We start from the raw sequence: 18,968 nt of genomic DNA on the forward strand, positions 1-18,968 counted from the left end.
GAGGTCAAATTTGGATATTATTTCCTAGCACTGTCCACTTTGCTCCTTTGAGACAGGGTCTCCTATCGGTCTGAATGCAGTACCCTAGGGTTTCTCCTGTCCCTGCTTTCTCAGGATCTGGGATTACTTGTACACGCTAACCACATCTGGCTTTTGTATACAGGTTCTAGAGATCAAACTCATTTCCTCACCTGTTACTATTTCCCTACTTCCAATATGCATGCCATTTTTTGATGATAAAAGAACTTCCTTTGCTGGGATTTCACAAGAGGTTTATCCGTGACAAGCCTGACCCTGAATTCCTAGGATGCTAGTTAACTCACAGTGAGATTCCACCAAAGACATGAGGTCAAGTTGGCTGTTTGCTTGTAAGAGTTTGGAAGCATTCACACAACTCTAATGAGGGCCCATATTACACACTACACTTAGTTTAAATAGCACTTACCTGACAATAGCTAATGGTTAATGATGCTAATCAATCACCTTCCTAATTAGCTGTTTAAAATGAAATCTTCCCCTTCATTACACTGCCTTGAATTATGCAAACGAAACCACATAGGCTACATTTTCAAATTTTCCTTGTGAATGGATCTAACGTAATCCATGTCCCTTGCTAAAGAGCAAACTGGAAGACCCGGATCTCCTTCTGATCTATAAAATCCCTGTAAACTTTACAGCTTAAATGCAGTGAATTTGAGATGTCATACCTCAATAAAAGTATTGTTTAAAATGTAATATAATACATTAATGCTCTAATGTCTAAGTTTTTGTGATGGTCAGATTGGCTACTAGTCTAATATTCATATTACAGACTAGAACTTCAGTTGAAAGATAACTTTTGGTTTCCAGATGTCATTAGCTTAAGACAGAAAATAATTTTTCTATCCTAAAAATATCCACAGCATTTGGGATGATGTTATTATGGTGTGGATTTGAACTTTCCCAATGACAGCCTCTGAGTTTTAGTTAAGTACAGTGACTTTCTTACCTGGCCAGCTGATTCTATACTCCTGTATAGCAACTGACTATATATTCTAGGACTATGAAGCCTGTATTCCTAGAATAACTTATTCAGACTACATCTCTCACATATGTACCGTGTATTAGCCCCTAAAAGATAACTGGGAGAGCTCTTGCTTATGGGGAATTCCCAAGTATTTAAGAAGTCAAATGGAACACAATTGGGAGCAACTTTAGATTTTGATATGTTAAAATATACACTTTAGAGCAAGTATTAGTGGCTCTGATTTAATTATGCATCATATCAAAAATTCATAAGTCTGGACTGATGAGGGTGTTCATCAGGTAAGCTTATTTATTGCCTTGCAGGTGTGAAGCCTAGATTTCGATTCTTCAGGACCTCTGTAGAAGCTCTATGGTGGTATAACAGATATAGGGAATCCCTGAAAGGAGCTGATTAGCTAGCTAGTCAAAACACTAAGTCCAGGCTCAAGAAAAGAGCCTATCTTTATATACAGTAGAGATTGATCAAATAAAGTATCCGACACCAACCTCAGGCCTCCACACAAGCACACACATGTGCCTGTGCATCCACCCTACCCACCCCAACGTATAAACATGCAAAAGCCCTTTCTCCAGAAACCTGAACAAGAGCTGAGGTTATATAGTTCGTATTCGTCAGAGTCTAGCCAGTGAGTAGGAAAGCAGGACAAACAATTCAAGAAGTCCCTTTCGCCATCCCTTGGGCCCTCTCCACACCTCCCTCCCACACCCCCTGCCTGTTTTAGCCTCTCAGGTCATTTCACCCTATATAGAAGAGACTATGTCAGAGAAAGGCTGGCCTTCCCTCTTGAGAGGCCAGTGGAGAATGACCACTATGGTGTAGATAATTTATGGATTCCAAGGTGGCAAATAAGTAAGGTAGGGTGAAACATTTTTCCATGAACTCAATTCAACTTATAACATTTCACTCAGGTGTGTCTACTACATTGTAAATCCTCAGTTGGCTACAGTTTGGGTTGCAGAAAGGGAAAAGCACACAATCTTTAATCTCTAGAACCTTCAAGGCAATCACTCAGCTCTTTAATTCCCTAGCCTTATACAGACATGACTTTTAAATGTTTTTATTTGTTATTGCTGTGATACGTGTGTGTGTGTGTGTGTGTCTCTGTGTGTGTGTGTTCCAGGGGATGGGTTATAAGGCTAGATGGTATGATCTTATCTGTTGAGCCATCTCTTTTACTCTAGACATAACTGTAAGATTACTGCTAATATATGCATCTGTGGGAAGGGAAGGGACATCAGAACATAGTCGTTGTTTGTTGATAGGTCAAGCGTCTGACAAAAGCAGAAGTCCCATTGTATGTGATGAATGAATGAATGAATGAATGAAATTGAAGGTGAAAATGAGTCACTCCTACAAATTCTGGCATGTCTTCATATCCAGGTAGTTCCTTCTTGTTCTTTTATGTTATCCCCAAATGAAAAAGGACTAGGAGCTAATAATAATCTCAACTCTGTCTTTTAGGGCTCTACTGACCCATGACCGTGAACTGAGCAAGCTACAAGATGAGTGGCAAATTCAAGCTGACCTTACATACCAAGGTTTGTATTTCTAATCACAACAGAGAAATGGATTAGCGTCTTGATGCACACAAGAGTTTCCAAGGCTCTAGAGTCTAGAGAGACTGGGTAGACCCTGCCATGTCTTCTGTTGCCCTGGGAAAGCAATTAAGTAAGCGAGGCACACTGCTGGCAGCTGTACAGTTGGCAGAGTCCTCAGGAGGCAGCTGTGAGGCACTGGGAAGCACTGTCAGAGGCCCAGAAGATGGATGGGGCCTGCTTACACACTGAGGCTGATGCCTAAGTGGAATCTTGCCCGCTCCAACTGGCCTTTCTTCAAAGGTGTCATTGACAGATGAGTATCAAAATGTTTTTGTTTTAAAAAGAAAACAAGAAAAAGAAAGAAGAAAACCTCTTTCTACCCCCAAATGAGTACATTACAGCTAATAAACATGAAGATATCAGGTCAGGGTAGGCAAGGGGCAGCCTTTCAAGAGGGTCTTTGGGAGCTATTTGCAAAGTGATACACCTTTTCCTTCTGATAAGTTTCAACTGCACACAAGGATTTCATTGAGACCCCAAATTCCTGCCAGTCAGCTGTGTCCCATCTGCTGTCAGAGGCCTGCTAATGGGGAACAAGCCTGCTCACAAGTTCATCTTCATCTGCCAAGACAAGACTGCCTCTCCAACTCAAAGGTTCCCCTGAATTTCCTAGTGGTAAGCACTAGATGAGTAATTTGAGAAAAATACAGAGTGGAAAGCTATGGAGCCTCCTCCCTGGTGACTGGCATGAGGGTTGAGACTGTCCACGGAAGCCAAGGATGTGCTGAAGGGACTGTTCTGCTTTGGGAGGCAGAAAGGTCCCCCCTGAGGTCACTGCCATCGTGGGGCTGTATCCTCAGCAGTCTGCAAGATCAAAACCAAGGGAGGCTGTTTTATTTCATGTCTCCCAAACACAGAAGGGAAAAGAAGGTCAGCAGCCACCAGCTTTTAAAGGTCCAAACTAAATACAGTTCCCCAGATAGCCCCGCTTCTTGGCTTTGCTCTGTCATTATCTGCCGAACATGAGGACCAGTGGATACACACTTAGAGACAACAAATAGAACATGCCTTTCTTATCCCCTCAAGGTGAGCCAAACGGTGACCTGCCTGTGGTCTCTGGCCAGCTATGTAACTCAGTAATAGACCAGCAAACCATTTGCCAAATGCATACTCCCTGTTAGCTTAGATACACAGTTTCCAGACAAGGTCATATTCACTTATAAAATAGCAGGCATTTACTCCCATTTGAACATGACTTTTATACATGGACCAAGGTAGCTGGGATAGGTGACTTCAGAAAAGGCCAGGAATGCCCTTTATAATCACTGAATAAGAGACCCACAGAAAGGGTTTTTAAAGAGAAAATTTGAACCAGAGAGACTACTTCGGTCTGACCATGTCATCGACAGCTGTTGTCTCTGACCCCAGCCCCCAGGAGATAACGTGCCTCTAGAATTAGCTGGCTGTAATAGCCCAGAGGTAAGCAAGTCTGACCTCCTTTAGGCAAAAATAAATCTTGCTGAGTTAAGTGATCCTGTCTCCTACTTTCCTCAAGGAGCATGAGGCATTAGGTGACAGCATTTGAAGACAGGAGCCATGAATCCGCAGAGCCCGTATCTGTTGGCTGATTAATTGTAGGTCCTCCTAGTTCAAGATAAGCTGCAGGTCAAATACATAAGGCTGTCTTTCTTGTCATATCCAATGGCCCAAGGATAACCAGAGTGGCTATCCCTAGATCGTTCAGTCCCTGCTAATATAATTATGATACACAGGCTCTGTCAGAAATAAAGTGGAGGGAAAAACAGTGGTTCACAGCCAAAGAGCAAACACTTCAGTCAGGCCTGCCCCTCTGCTCCTTCTGCCCTCCCCCCTTTCCACAAATTATCACAGCTTTGCAGAGACACAGGCACGGATGTTCAAAGTCACTCTGGAGTATAACTTCATGAGGCATCCTGCCCAAAAACAAATGACTCCCTTTGGTAAGCACAGTCCAGATCAGGAGAGTGCTTGGCACATACCATCCATCCATCAACCAATGAATCCAGAAATAATGCATTAGGAATGGACTACGCACCAGGCACGCTCTTAAGCCTTTCTAGGAGAGCTATGGCAGATCCCAGCCCCTCAGTACAAATGCCACTAACAAAAGCTTTCAGCCAGACATAGGTCATTACTGTGACTCGGGTGGGATGAGAACAGTAGAGAGGCCAGAGCAAAGTTGTCCTTGACAACCCACAACTTAACTGTAGAATATTTTAGCTTTCCCTTGCTCCCAAACCCGGCACTTGGACATCCATTCTGGTCTCTGAAGAAAAGGCCACATTTCTGTGTGTGTGTGCTAATACAGCTTGTGTACGCTAATATATAAAAAAAATGCCTATATTTTCCTTGGATGCCAATCATCACCTTCCTAAATGCATAAAAATGAGCAACTTAGAAGTTCCTGTAATCAAATATTTATCTGATGTCAGGAAATTCTCACTACATTTCCTAACTATCTCCCCTGGGCTCAGAGTCAACAGGAACTCTGGGAAGGATTTCTGCTTTTACATGAAATCCCTGGAGCCTTTAGAACAGTGGTTCTCAGCTTCCTAATGCTGTGACCCTTTAATACATTCCTCATGTTGTAGTGACCCCCAGCTTTAAAATTATTCCATTGCTATCTCGTAACTGCTATTTTGCTACTGTTATGAATAGTAATGTAAACACTGGTCCCCTATGAAATGGCCATTTAACCCCCAAACTGGTCTCTATCCACAGGTAGAGAACCTCTGCTCTAGAACCTTAGTGGGAAAGAGATTACATAGAGCTGGAGAATGTTGCCGTTTTTTTCTCCATTTGAAACCTACCTTTTGGAGAGTGAATGTGCTAGACAAACAAAAGCCCTGCATACATTAGATCTTCAACCAACATCGCTGTTTACCTGCCACCACGGGAGATTTCCGCTCATCCAGGAGCTGGACGGAGGTGCTCGCGGTCACCACATTGCTTTTGTTGACTGTTCCTGTAGAAAGAAAACTCACCATAGGAAATTGAAGCATTTTGAGGTCCAGGATATAGAACAATTATCCAAGCCCATGGCCATCCATCTGTAAAAGTTTCTGGGACTCTGAGTCCAGAATTTTCTAGAATATGGACACTCTGCCATTAATTCTAGAAACAACATGATAACTTGATGCTACCTGCTCTGGGGAGGGTCCAGCTCTTCATATTGAAACCATTGGCTACCATAAAGATGGTAGGCTTTGTAATTGTGGTTACTCCCTGGCATGTTTATCCATGTCTGTGGTCTGATTTGTGTTACCGCTGTAAATATGGTTGCCTGAAACCTAATTCTGAAATTATTGTTAACTGCTATATCCTAGATTTGATATATAGGTATTAACCAATCTATAAACTTCAAATTTTAAGAACTGTATTTCTAAGCAAAAGCACTCTAAATAGGGAGAAAACTGCAATGAATATCCAAACTCTATTGTGGTGACAAGATAGAGCATGTATTGGCTTCCTATTAGTAAAAACAGTTACGATATCTGCTAACTACAAATTATGAGCACAAATGTTGAATATTCATCTGGTGCCAGCCTCAGAGAATGAAACTCAATGAATGAGAGTTGAATTCAATCTACTGAACTGAGAACCAGGCAGGGCAAATCAAATTGGAATAAACTCACGACCAAGGCAATTTAGAATTTTCTCTTAGAACAAGTCTAAATAACCAGGTTGTGTTGGAGTGGTTAATCCAAGGAACTTCACCACAGTGCCATGTACCTGGTTATGTTGTAGATTTTCCTTGATTCTAAAAGAAAACTAAGTGAAAAGTATCCAGGAAATCTTCTATGATTGTTTATTATTCATAATTTTACCATAAACAAAGTCAGCTTCTTTCACTATGCAATCAGATTAAATGATTAGTAAAAACCAATACAAAGGCAGTTTTAATTAAATCAGAACTGTTTTTTTTTTCTCAAGCATGAGTAGTCTAGACAAACACAGAGGATTACAAAGTAACTTGCTTGGCAAAGGAGACCATCATACCTATGCGAGCACACATGCAATGCAGGTTAGGGAAAACATAGTCTACCACAGTGCCAGTTCCCTTATTGTGGACTCGATGGCTCCTAGGAGACTCGGGGACAGCAAGCTAAGTATCATTTTCTGCTTTATAGGACCATGATAAAGGAAGGTAAAAATGAGATTAAAATGGTATCATTCATAGGTTATCTATAGAACCAAATTGTTCATTGTGTCCTGGTTGACATGTCAAACAAGAAAATCAGATGCAGAGAAGTGTGAAGGAAGGACTGTGGGGTCTAAGAAGCACATATGAGAAATGACCCATGGGTAGGTATCCATGCTCAGAGGCGTGAGAATGTGTTCAAAATCCTCACACTAGGAAAGAGCCTCCTAGTTGTGCTCCCACAAATCCCACTCCTTATGAAAATCTCAATGCTGAAGTTCCACCTCTGTTCAAGTCTCTCCGTTAATGAAGGACTCTTATATGTGCTATGCCCCTCCCCCCCCCCCCCAGCCTCATGAGGCTCATGTGCTTGAATGCTAGGTCCCTAGGTGAGGGTATCATTTGAGAAGTTTGTGGAACCTTGAGGAGGTGAAACCCTGCTAGAGGAAGTAGGTCACTTGGCGGGATGGGGTTGAGGCAGATGGTCTGGCCCCACCTAACCAAGGATGCCTAAACCTTCTTTTACAAGGGACTTGGAAATAAACTGACTGAGAAGTTTGTACTCAAATACCGTAGAATGCAAAATACCAACCCTGTTTCCTAAAATGCCCCTTGTGCCATTTGGCTGAGACAAGCCTCCTCTGTATTAGGGTTTGTCATGGAAGTAGAACAAGTCACTGGCTCAGACAGAGCTTCATATATCCTACACTGACTGAAGGCTGACCGTGGCATCCTCCAGGATTTGAACAAATTCCCACAATGACCAGGCCAGCAGAGTGAAACTGTAAGTGCCCTGCCCCACCTGTGCTGAAGGGGATGGAGTAGACAAAGCTTCCTGGGATCTGCTCGGCAGCTCTTCTGTACCAGAGAGGGAAATGATCGGCATTAAAAATGTTCTCTTTGTCTCCAGCCTTCAGAAAGTCCCTGAAAATGAACGAGAAGAGGGTGATGTACCACCTGCAGTGCACAGTGGATAAACAAGAGCCTCTGTCAGGAAAGACTTGAGTTGGGTTTAAAAGTTCTAGTTGCCCTCTTCAGCCCAGTAGAGACCCAAGTCAACACTACACAGCCTACTTTACTCAAAAGTACCTTGTGGGTTCTGGGAGTCAGACTCTGAGAGGGTAAAATGAATGCGCTCTCTGGTACGGAAACTACTCAGAGAGCTGTAAGGGAGGTAAGGTTGTCTCCCTATCAGGACCTTCAGGTTCTTTTTGCCTAAGTTCCTTATCTCTAGGCACCCAGGGTGGTTCCTGGGCCCTCTGTGGGCTCCTCTCCTTTCCTGGCCTTCCCCTTGCCTGTGGCATCTCTCTCTAAGGAGAACACCCCACCTACTTTTGTTCTCTTCCCTACAGCATCCTCTCAAACTCAAGAATCATTCTTGTTACTGAGATTTTAATTTAGTAGATAACTACTTTGTAGAATTTATGGAGTACAATATGATTTTTATCTGTGCATCTATTGTAGAAGAGTCATATTGTAATTATCATATCCATCACTTCCCCAATTTAGCACTGTGTGTGTGTGTTGGGGGGGGTGAGTTTGTGTGTATTATGATTCTGTTGTTGAAGATGATTCTAAATGTATCACAAAATATAATTCAGAAATCAACTTCCACATGAATCTAGTCACATAACACACATACAAGCTCTTGTTCTACTAAAGTCTCTGAGATATTTGGTCACATAGCTTTCTTTTTCTATGGGTCTAATTTATATATTGTCCCATCTCTCTTTCCAAGCCTCTGTGGAGAGCATTTTTCTCAGCTTTGTGCATCTTCTCCAAAAAGCTTTAAATACATAGTCCTCATGGTGGCCAGTTGTCAACTCATAGTCCTCATGGTGGCCAGTTGTCAACTCAACACCTAGGAGGGCAATCTCTGGGTATACTTGTGAGTGAGCATCTAGATCAGAAGTTTTCAACCTATGGGTCATGACTCATTTGAGAGTTGAACAACATTTTCACAGGACCATCAGAGAATGAATATTTAATTATGATTGATAACAGTAGAAACTTACAGTTACAAAGTAGCAGCAAAAATAATTTTATGTTTGGTGGTCATTCCAATAAGAGGAACTATAATAATGGGTATCAGCATTAGGAAGGTTGAGAACCATTGGAAAGATTAAGGTTACCCTCAGAGAATGTCCATGAGGAATTGTCTTAACTCTGTTAATTGATGTGTGAAGATCCATCTTAATTGTAGGTAGAACCACTGACTAGATGATTTTTATAGAATGCTAGACAGCTTAAAATGGAGAAGGCAAGCTTATAACTTGCATGTACTCGTTCACTCTTTGTTCTCCACTCTTGACCATGAAGGCAATGTGATCATTCTCTTGAGCTCTTGTCAAGATGGACTGGAGCCTGGAATTCTGAGCCAAATAAACCCTGTTCTCCCTTTAGCTGCTGTTCTCACAACAGCTGGAAGAGACACCATGAGATTCCTCTTTATCTACAGCTTTGTTTTCTATGGTATCAGACACGGAGAGGCAACTATGGTTGAGAAACATTACCTGGAAACTTGAAGAAAAAAAAATTAACTAGTGTATTTTAAATTGTGTGGCACTTTGACGCAAATCCTTGGATTTTCATTCCATTTCACCAAGGACATGAGCATCCTGATGTCTAACATATCCATGCTGCATGTTAGCCATTTGATCTTCATTCCATGAGACAGAAAATGTCAAGTTGCCTGCACATGAAGCCACAATATGAGTTGATTGAAGATGAGCATCTGCTGCATCTGCTGGGGGTCATTGCGTTGCCGTGGGTTTGGCAATCACAGGCGCAGGGATGACTATATAAGTTACAAGGATTTGATCTCATAATAACCAAAGGCAACTATAACTCCCACTTTCCAGATAATCACAAAAGAGGCCTGGAAATAAAATGTATTAGGCAATCTGACATTCTCAGTGTGGCTCTACAGCCTTTCAGATCTACCCTAATAACCAATATATCAATGAGTAACTATGTTTTACTGTTGCTATTTACTTGTTTGCTTCTTTGTGTGTGTGAAAAAATATTTATTCTTTGGTGATTTCATACAGCTAATTTTTTTCATATCTTTTCCTGTTCCCCAACTTCTTCCAGATCCTAATGCCTCCTTACCCACAAAAGCTCATGCTATTCCTCTGTCTTAAAGGGAAAAAGCAAAGAAAAAAGAGACACTAAAAACCATGGAGTCTGATTTATATTGGCCAACTACTCCTGAGCTCACAGCCTGCTCTGTAGTATAATTGGTATATCCGGTGCAACTCTACTGAGAATAATTGAGTTTTCCTCTCTCAGCAGCTATCATTTATGAATAGCTTCTATGCTAGGGGCTTTGTGTCTACTTTAACTCTACGTCCTTTGGAGTCATTGGTCAATGGGGTCCCATAGACTCTGCTAAACATGATAGGGTATTGCCAATGCTATTGGTTACTCTCCACAACTGTACAGTGAAAGCCTATTGCTAAAGCCACCATATAGTTGTCATGGTATAAAAAAAATGAAGAAATCTAGCTGGCACTCAACTGAAAGCTTTACTCCTGCCGACTAGCAATCAGAGCGTTAGAAAGGCACTGTACATGCTACCAGAGGAGACAGAGTTCAGTGACTTCGCGAGTTATGAACTCTGCATGCTAGAAGAATACCAGCTAAGGTATGCCCAAAGGGGCAATAATGGCAGAGAGGGTTAGGGGAGTGAGTAGCCACTTTTTATTGGATTTAAGGACATACTCATACCCCAACACTGTTAGTGAGGCCAAGAACCTGAGGCCCAGGAGAAACATACTGCAACTGCTGTTTGCTTGTTTTAAATATCAGTACCAGCAACAGTACAATCTGCTTCTCTAAGAAACAGCAAATCTATTTCTGCCTCTGCTCATTCTCTGGATCCTCTGTGGGGAAGACAATGTGCAGCTCAATACTTGCCCTTCCTGGCAACCTGGTTTTTAGAAAAGGCCTTGTTTGGGGGGTGGGTGGGTAAAAGGCTAAGGAGGGCTTTAAAAATTCAGGCTGTGGCGAAAGAGAACTTCCAAAGTAATAGATGTGAGCCTCTGGAAAAGAGACAGCAAAAGTCCTTGAGAGGGAAGTCAAGGCCAACCTTGCCACACATCTAAAAGCAGACTCATTTACCATTTGTCAAACTTGGCTGGTGCCAGGGTCCCACCCAACAGGAAGAGACACCGCTGAACTGGAGCTTTAGAGAAGGGACAGCTCCCTCATGAGACCTCAAGGGTCAGCCCCTCTCAAGCTCATGGCCACAGTGTAGATTACCACTGTCCCTGAAGGTCCCTTGTGACAAGCTTGCTGGGAACCTCTGAACTCAGTCAGGTATTAAATACCTCAGACTTTGTTGAATCTTAGGCCCCATTTGTCCCTGACCTAACAATGCCCCTGTGTCAGAGAAAAGAGATTGAGAAAAAAGAAAAGTATCAATGAACTTAGGGAAGAGTCAGACTCGGCCCATGCTGGTGAGACACCCATATGTTGACCACAGACTTTAAACTTAAGAATCAGGACTAGCTTCATTGGATAAGCAGCTGGGTGCTAGATTGAGCTACTATTTGTCCCGGTTCCTTGAGTTCTCTTCGGAGCTACCTGGAGACTGTGTCAATCCTGGTACCTTCAGAGAGCCCACCTCTGGCTGAGAGACTCTGTGTCCTTTCAAGCTGAGCATGGAAGCGCAGAGGTTTACCAAAAACACAAACAACTAAATCAGGAGCAGACCTGAGACCCTGGCAGTAATTCCTGGAGAGAGCTTCAGGACCAGTGTCCTAAATGTGAGTCAAGAGCCCAGCATGTCCTTCCCGCCAGCTGTCCCTCGGCAGCGGTACCATCTCCCAAGGGATGTCTGAGATGACTCGTCAGGCAGGAGAGGACTCCAGGACAGTGGACAGAAGCCAGGGAGTTTAAAGAACAAAGGGTTGTGTGGAAGCAACTGACAGGTGAACACGTGTACTGGGACCCTCATGGTAAGAGACAGACTCTCAGCAGGCTCTAGGTGGCCTGGACCTTAAGAAATGAAACAAGCTGCCTTTGAATCTCTGCTTTGAGGAGTTCACTGGGCCCCCACAGAGGGGCCCTCCTACTTACTGATTGGTGAGTTGTTCGGCCCCCACAAACAGGTTGATTCTTGAGAGGCCTGTGCGAGTGCCAAGGAAGGCGACCTCTACACCCTTGTCAGAATTCCTGAAACAGAACAGCAGACATCAGGGAGTGCTTCTAGACAGTAAGCAGATAATGGCTTTTACATCTCAAGACTCACAGGATGTTTGACAAAAAAAAAAAAAAAAAAAAAAAAAAAAAACGGCAGCTTTGAAACCTGAACTTTAAAAGTCACCAGGGAAACTCGCGCAGGCAAGCGCGTACACATCCACGCATGCGCCAAGGTCAGGCTAGTCATTCCTATCTCTGACACAGCGTGCAAGAAAAGACTTGAAGGAAAGGTGAGGGGAACCCCTGCTGACAAATACAGCAAGAGCAAGAAAAATCACACTTCCAACCATGAACACTTCCTTCTCATTGTAAGGCTCTTGGTAGAAGCCTAGAGAAAGCAGCCTGAGACTTAAAGGAAGAAAGGGCAGATGTCCACGGGACATGTCTTTACTGTGATGATACCAAGTATATTTCTTGTCTTGAGTCTGTTGGTTGGGTCTTCCCCGTGGAAGGAAACAAGGAGTCATTGAACCAACTTTGTAGTATCCCACAACCTGGGATTCTACACAGCTGGAAAAGAATGTATAGCTTTGACTGGAGCACACAGCTTCTTCTCAAAAACGTTCCCAAAGAGATGAGTGAAATAATGTTTACAAAATATTCTCCAAAAGGCTCACATGCTGGGGACTTGGTCCTTGGGTGGTGGGTGCTATTTTAGGAATTCTGGTAACTTCAGGAGAATGTACCTAGCTGGTGGGAGGAAATCACTGGAGATAGACATAGGGGGAATCTTTTCTCCTCTTCCCCTCCTCTTCTTCCTCCTCTTCTCTCCCCTCCTGTCTCTCTCCCCTTCTCTGTCTCTGTCTGTCTGTCTGTCTGTCTGTCTGTCTGTCTGTCTGTCTGTCTGAGCAAGGAACCCTCCATGCCACAGACTGTTGCCACCACGATACCCTATACAAACACATGAGGCCAAGAGACTGTGAATGGAACTCTCTGAAACTGTGAATCAAAATGAATCCTCTATCACTCTGCCTGCTTCTGCCAGGAGTTCAGTTAAAGCCAGGAAAAAAAAGGCAATAACCACAAACGGCTTCTTCCAACATCCCCCCTAAAGGGCTGCATGCACAGAAACTCCAACAACTGTCTTTATAAAGGACATTCTCTACATCAGTGTTCATCTTCCAGAACATAGTAGCATCTGAGCCTGTTCTCTAGGAAAAGTCCTTTCCCACAAACATGTAAATTATGAATATGATGGCCATCCTTGGGCTGCTTCTCTGTCTTGGATGTGAGTAGCAATTTGTTCCAAAGAACCATCTGTGATATTTTCAATACAATTTTTGATTTCTTAGTCTTTGACAGTAGGTGAGGTGACCAGCACTACTTTTAAGTATGTAAGGGACGAATAAAAACTAACATGATGTGTTTGGCTCTGTTTGTAGCTCACACCAAGTTGGAAGACTATCCAATCAGTTATAGATGTGCACAGTGGGACAAACTACCATTTAAGACATCTGTAGCATGCATGAAAGATGATTCAGCAACCTTTGCTCCAAAGACTGAGTTTCAGAAGACCCTAAACAACACATTACATGTTTCTGAGAGAAAGAAATCCTAGACAGGCTTTGATTCTTTCCCATCCTTCTAAGGAATATGGTCTGTGCAGGTAAGAGGACAGATCAAAGAATAATGGGCATGGCAGTCTCTCCTTGGAGCCCTACCATCATGTCAGACTGCCTACTAGGCGTTTTCCATGGTGAGACCACATGATACCACACCTCTGGTATCTGGAAAGGCTCTGACCACGCCTAGCCAGGGTTTGCTCCTCCTTCTTTATCTGCTATCCTATAACACCGCACTCTCTTCCCAAGGGCTTATTGTGCCAATCTGGTCATGAAATCAGGAGGCTCAGTCTCCCTCTGCTCACACCACAAACCACCAGCAGGTCTTGGCATAGGGTGGAGAATCTCAACCTTTGAAACAAGCTACATGTGGGCTTTGACCGTTTGTACCCATTGTCCTGATAGGTATGGCATATGCATGGATGTCCCTGAGCCTTGCTGCTGTTCCTGCCCAACTCCACTCTATTTTATATGCAGTCATAGAGAGGTTGTTTGTTTGTTTGTTTTTAAAGCAGATCTGTTTGTCATAGTCTCTTTCTTAAAACCCTTCAATGGTTTTCTAATATTCTGAGTATAAAATCCAAAATCTTGAGGATGGGGGACACAGCTGGGTGATAGAACACTTGCCTAACATGTGCCACACACCGGCATCATTCCAAAATCTCTACTCTGACCATCAATGTCCAGACCTTCCCCACCTACTGCCACTTCCTCTCATGACCTTCCACCACCCCACTACTCTTCACACTTCTCAGTAATCCCAAATTCTTTAAATGTGGGGACTATTTTCTCTCTCCGTGCCTCTGGATCCTGCCAGTTCATCTTATTGAAGTTCCCATTGCCCTTGGACTGGTGCTGTCTCCCTCATCAACTCTGTCCTGTCATAGTCTCCCTGTCTGTTCTCCCGTCTTCACTGCAGTGTTCACGAGTGTAAATGACTTCATATACCCAAAGAAGCCACGAGGACACTCTCTATCTGTCCTCCGCCCAGGTTGCCTCTGCTTCCCTATTGCCTTACTAGTACACGCAGAACACACACACTTGATGAATGAATGAATGAATGTCAATGAAAGGGGAGTCAGTAATAGATGTGACAGAGAGAAAAGTAGAAGCAAAGGAAGAAACCAACAAATAGGAACCCAAAGAGAACTGAAACCTGTACCACTTGAGGGCCTAGGGAGAATGAGAGAAAAAACACTACAATAATAAGCTGTTAACACTGTTCTAGCCCAAGTTTTTGACATCAACTACTCTTGATTTCCCCCACTTACACCCCCTCTTCCACTTTAGATATAAAACCACAGGGCAGTAACTGACACCCACTGAAAAACAGTTATCCTTTTCCCAAGCCTACTCACAACCTCTCCTGGCCTCCTCCCAAGTTCACTCCAGCCTGGGTAGGGGCGAGGGGGAGCTGTGGCAAGGCTGGAAGCTCCTTCCACCCCCACCCCCACCCCCCACTCTTTGGAAGTGTCACCCTACCTCCACATACTGAATTTCATGTAATGTTAAAACTCAACAAATTACATGTCAAGCCCCAGAGTTGCCATCCAAGCCCCTGCTCTGCCTCTAGCTTTTGTGGTTAGGAGCTTAGGGGAAAATTAAAGAACTTTAACACCAGGCTCCTAAAATGGTTTAGTTCCTTAAACCATAACCATATTTTGGAGCTTGAGTGGAAATGGCCACGGAGGGGGACATATGCAGCCACTTACTCAGATTTGTTGAGGGCCAGGCTGGTCCAATAGGCTTCGATAGGCGCACTCACCACAGCATCAAAAAGGACTTCTTGAATCAATTCTTTGTCACCTGTTGGGAAGGACAGAAGACAAGAAGGCTTTGATTAGGCTCCAAAGAAGGGTACCACAGAGGTTCCTGGGGATGGTATGAGGTGTCAGCAGGCTGTTCTTATACAGGGTATTGCTTTATGAGTTAACTTCCCACTGGTTGAAAATATGAAACAGTCTGATATTTGATACACTGGAAATAGCACCAGGCCCCGAGCAACGGGACTAGACAGCAAGAAGAAAGGCTTGGGTGCCCCTCACTTTGGTTTTCTACTCTCTCTTCCAGCTCAGCCAGCTCATACTCCATGCCAGGGCCAGCATGCTGAGTCCCAATTTGGGAGATAGGAAGCCAGAACTCCTGGAAAAGCTGGGTCTAGCCATGCTGCCTCTGGCCATCACTACAGCCATCACTTGTTCAGCAGGCTGCATTCAGTAGTGTATGAGAATGGGATTCCACCACTGATAATTATGGGTACTCATAGAATGTGATGTCTTCCATTTAAGACTTTCGATCATGTTAAAGGGGACAGCTGTCTCTATCCAAAAGTCTACTGGGCAGAGTTCTGTGAAAGATCTTGAATGGTAGGAGATCATGAGTCTAGAAGAGGCTTCTTAGAGGCATGCTGAGTACTAAGAGTAGAAGGGATGAAGAATAAACACTATAGAAAATTTCATGCATTGTCAGAAAGACAATACATAGGTCGAGATGTGATTGTGTCCTGTGGATAAGGCAAACAAGCTCAATGGAGATAAATGATCCACACAAATAAACTTCCTAAGTCTGAGGAATAAAAGCTGTACATATATCTGTGTATTATACGATTATATGTAGTAATATAGGGCTGGAAGTATATCCTAAGGAGTCCACACACACACACACACACACACACACACACACACACACATCATACATAAACTCTGGACAGGACCACAAGCAACAAGGGAATTTTCTGTATGGTGTGGTGTCACTATCGTCACTTAAATGTTTTTCAGATTTGAGATTTTGCAATTTTGGATGAGGGATGGTAAATTCTGTTTATAACATTTGGCATGCAAGATAATGAAAAGAAAGTTATACTCTGTTCACAGATACCTACTTGAACAGCATCGGTATGCTAAGACTTTATAATTGGGAATAGAGGAAATTAGCTCTTTTGGGGAGGGAGAGGGAAAGGGCAGGGATGTGTAAAGACTTCAGTACCAGCTATGATGTATCTTTCTTAAGAAACACCTGAAGCAAACATTACAACATATTAAGAAGCCATGTGGTGGTTAAAAGAAGTGGAATTCAGAGCTGCAGAGATGCACAGAGGCTCTGAGTTTGATTCTGAGCACCCACATGGTGCCTCACAGCCATCTTTAACTCCAGTTTCAGTGATCCAATGCTCTCTTCTGGTCTCCGTGGATACCAGACACTTAGGTGGCATACAGGCATGCATGTAGGCAAAGCACCCATACACATATGAAAAATACTGTTTTATTTTTTAATAAACTTAATTTAAAATATATTTTCATAGTATTTCTATGCTTGAGATATGGTTTTTAAGATAATAATTAACAAGTCAAAGAAATGAAAAATTGGTCTCATCTGCTGCCTCCTACCAGAGGATATCCCTCAAAGAAAACCCAGCCCATGAAACTGTCACTGCACAGCTGGAGAATCTCCACACACCTCTGCTGGGATTGCTGTAGTTATTCTGTAAGACACCATATTTCAAACAGGTTTCCCATCATTGATAAGTGATGTGTACATTGAGAAGGGAGCAGGTGCCATGATTCTCCTTCTGTTCAAGTTGCAGGTACTGTAACTGTTGTGTAATTGGGGGTGGGGGGGGGTGCTGCTAATTTCTCAGGGGAGTATCCAAAACTGTTTCTCTTGGTGCATGGATGGGAGTCCCCTTTCTACTTCTTTGCCACAGTCGTCAGCCCTTTATTTCTCACAGAACATTACCAGCGGATATTAGTAGTAATCGGAGAAAAGGCAACAGATGTTGGTTGCACTGCCTGCTCTTGGGGAATCATGAGACCAGGTTCAGCTCTATCAGGAGATAATTCTTTGGCTGGCCTTAGTTCCTCATTTTTAGAATAGGGGGACCGGAATAACGATCCCTGCCTGTCTTTATCATCTCCATCTTACCCAGTTGCTGAGCTAGATGGCTTGGGAGAGCAGACACAATGTGATTAAGAATACTGTGGTCATCACCTACATGATTTCTCTATAGGAAAAGACTTGGCTGGGTTAAATATAGAAAACCAAAGCTGCTCTTGAAACCTAGGCTTCCTCAATGGCTTGCAGCTTCTGCCCTCCCCAGGCCCACAAGCGTGCTTGGAGAGCACACTCACATTGAAGCAGAGGCTCCTTGCCTTTGAGGTAGAGCTTAATGGCTTCCAGTTGAGATAGATGGCGGTGCTCCGGGTGCAGGTCAGTGTTGCAGTAGGACCTAAGAATGGGACAGGGTCCCAAAGGAGAACATATATAAATATTCATGGTTTATCCTCCCCCATTTGCATTTGCTTTCTTACCCAGAAAAACTGGGTAAGAGAGCAAACAAAGAGGGCAACGAATTCTGAAGCTGATGAAGGGCACTTGGATCTTACCATTCATCTGCCAAGGACACGTCAGGATGCTCTAAGTCATGGAGGCCTGGGAGTCAAAAGACAAAGCTTTAGTGAGTGAGGATCACTCTTCCCCATCTTCTTATAGACCTCACACACTCTAGGATGGCACATGTGAAGGGGAAGGGTCACAGTAAATATGAACCCCAAAAGGATATGCTGGGGAACAAAGACTCTGGACTCATGTACAAAGTCATCCAAACAACTCCTTTATCCCACTGTGGCCAGCACCACCGTACTTTCTTTGTATTCATGCCAGAGAAATCTCAACCTCATGAAAACGAAGGACATTTCTAACAGGATGGCTAGGAAGACAGACTCTGGAGCTACACGAGGACTGAGAACCAGGCCAGGCCATTGAACCTTCTGTGATGCTAACAGGTCTACGTCATTTATTAGTTAGTTGTGTGGGTAGAATTATAGGTTGAAGCCGGGTGTGGTGGCGCACGCCTTTAATCCCAGCACTCGGGAGGCAGAGGCAGGCAGATTTCTGAGTTCGAGGCCAGCCTGGTCTACAGAGTGAGTTCCAGGACAGCTAGGGCTACACAGAGAAACCCTGTCTCAAAAAACCAAAAAAAAAAAAAAAAAAAAAAAAAAAAGAATTATAGGTTGAATGAAATGGTATTATCAATTCCCAATTATTTTCAACCAGTGATAAACGATGTTAGTAGTTGTTACAGGATCCTCAGTGAGAGTCATCAACCTAGAAAAGTAGTTAGTAGTCCCATGCCAGCCTCATGGAGCCTAGGAGTTTCCCAGAACATCACAGACTTCTTCATCTGGACTATGGTTTTGATATGGTTTGTCTTCTAGAGGTGTGTGTGTGTGTGTGTGTGTGTGTGTGTGTGTTGGGAACTTGAACCCCAGAATGGTAGCATTGAGAGAGTGGGAAATTCTAAGGATGGGGTTTAATGCGAACTGAAGAGATGATTATAGTAGCCCCAGGAACGGGTCTCTTGCTTTCTTACCTGTACTAGTGACTCTCCTACATGTAGAAATAACTCTTCCTGCCCTTGCCATGTTGTGTTGAACTTTGAGCCTCTAAAACTGCAAACT

General features: G+C 43.4%; 1 protein-coding gene across 2 annotated transcripts in view; it reads right to left on the reverse strand.

Moving 5' to 3' along the window:
* Positions 1–18,968, reverse strand: part of Cacna2d3 (calcium voltage-gated channel auxiliary subunit alpha2delta 3) — an 807,286-nt gene that overhangs the window by 136,382 nt on the left and 651,936 nt on the right. For both annotated transcript variants that reach the window (XM_021202917.2, XM_029541665.1), the window contains 6 exons: positions 17,895–17,940; positions 17,640–17,737; positions 15,225–15,318; positions 11,828–11,923; positions 7,548–7,669; positions 5,489–5,569 (listed from right to left, as the gene is read on the reverse strand). In XM_021202917.2, the coding sequence (XP_021058576.1) occupies positions 5,489–5,569; positions 7,548–7,669; positions 11,828–11,923; positions 15,225–15,318; positions 17,640–17,737; positions 17,895–17,940 (537 nt within the window). The remainder of the gene's footprint in view (positions 1–5,488; positions 5,570–7,547; positions 7,670–11,827; positions 11,924–15,224; positions 15,319–17,639; positions 17,738–17,894; positions 17,941–18,968) is intronic.

The sequence above is a fragment of the Mus pahari genome, chromosome 8, assembly GCF_900095145.1.
Source record: "Mus pahari chromosome 8, PAHARI_EIJ_v1.1, whole genome shotgun sequence".
Taxonomy (NCBI): Eukaryota; Metazoa; Chordata; class Mammalia; order Rodentia; family Muridae; genus Mus; species Mus pahari.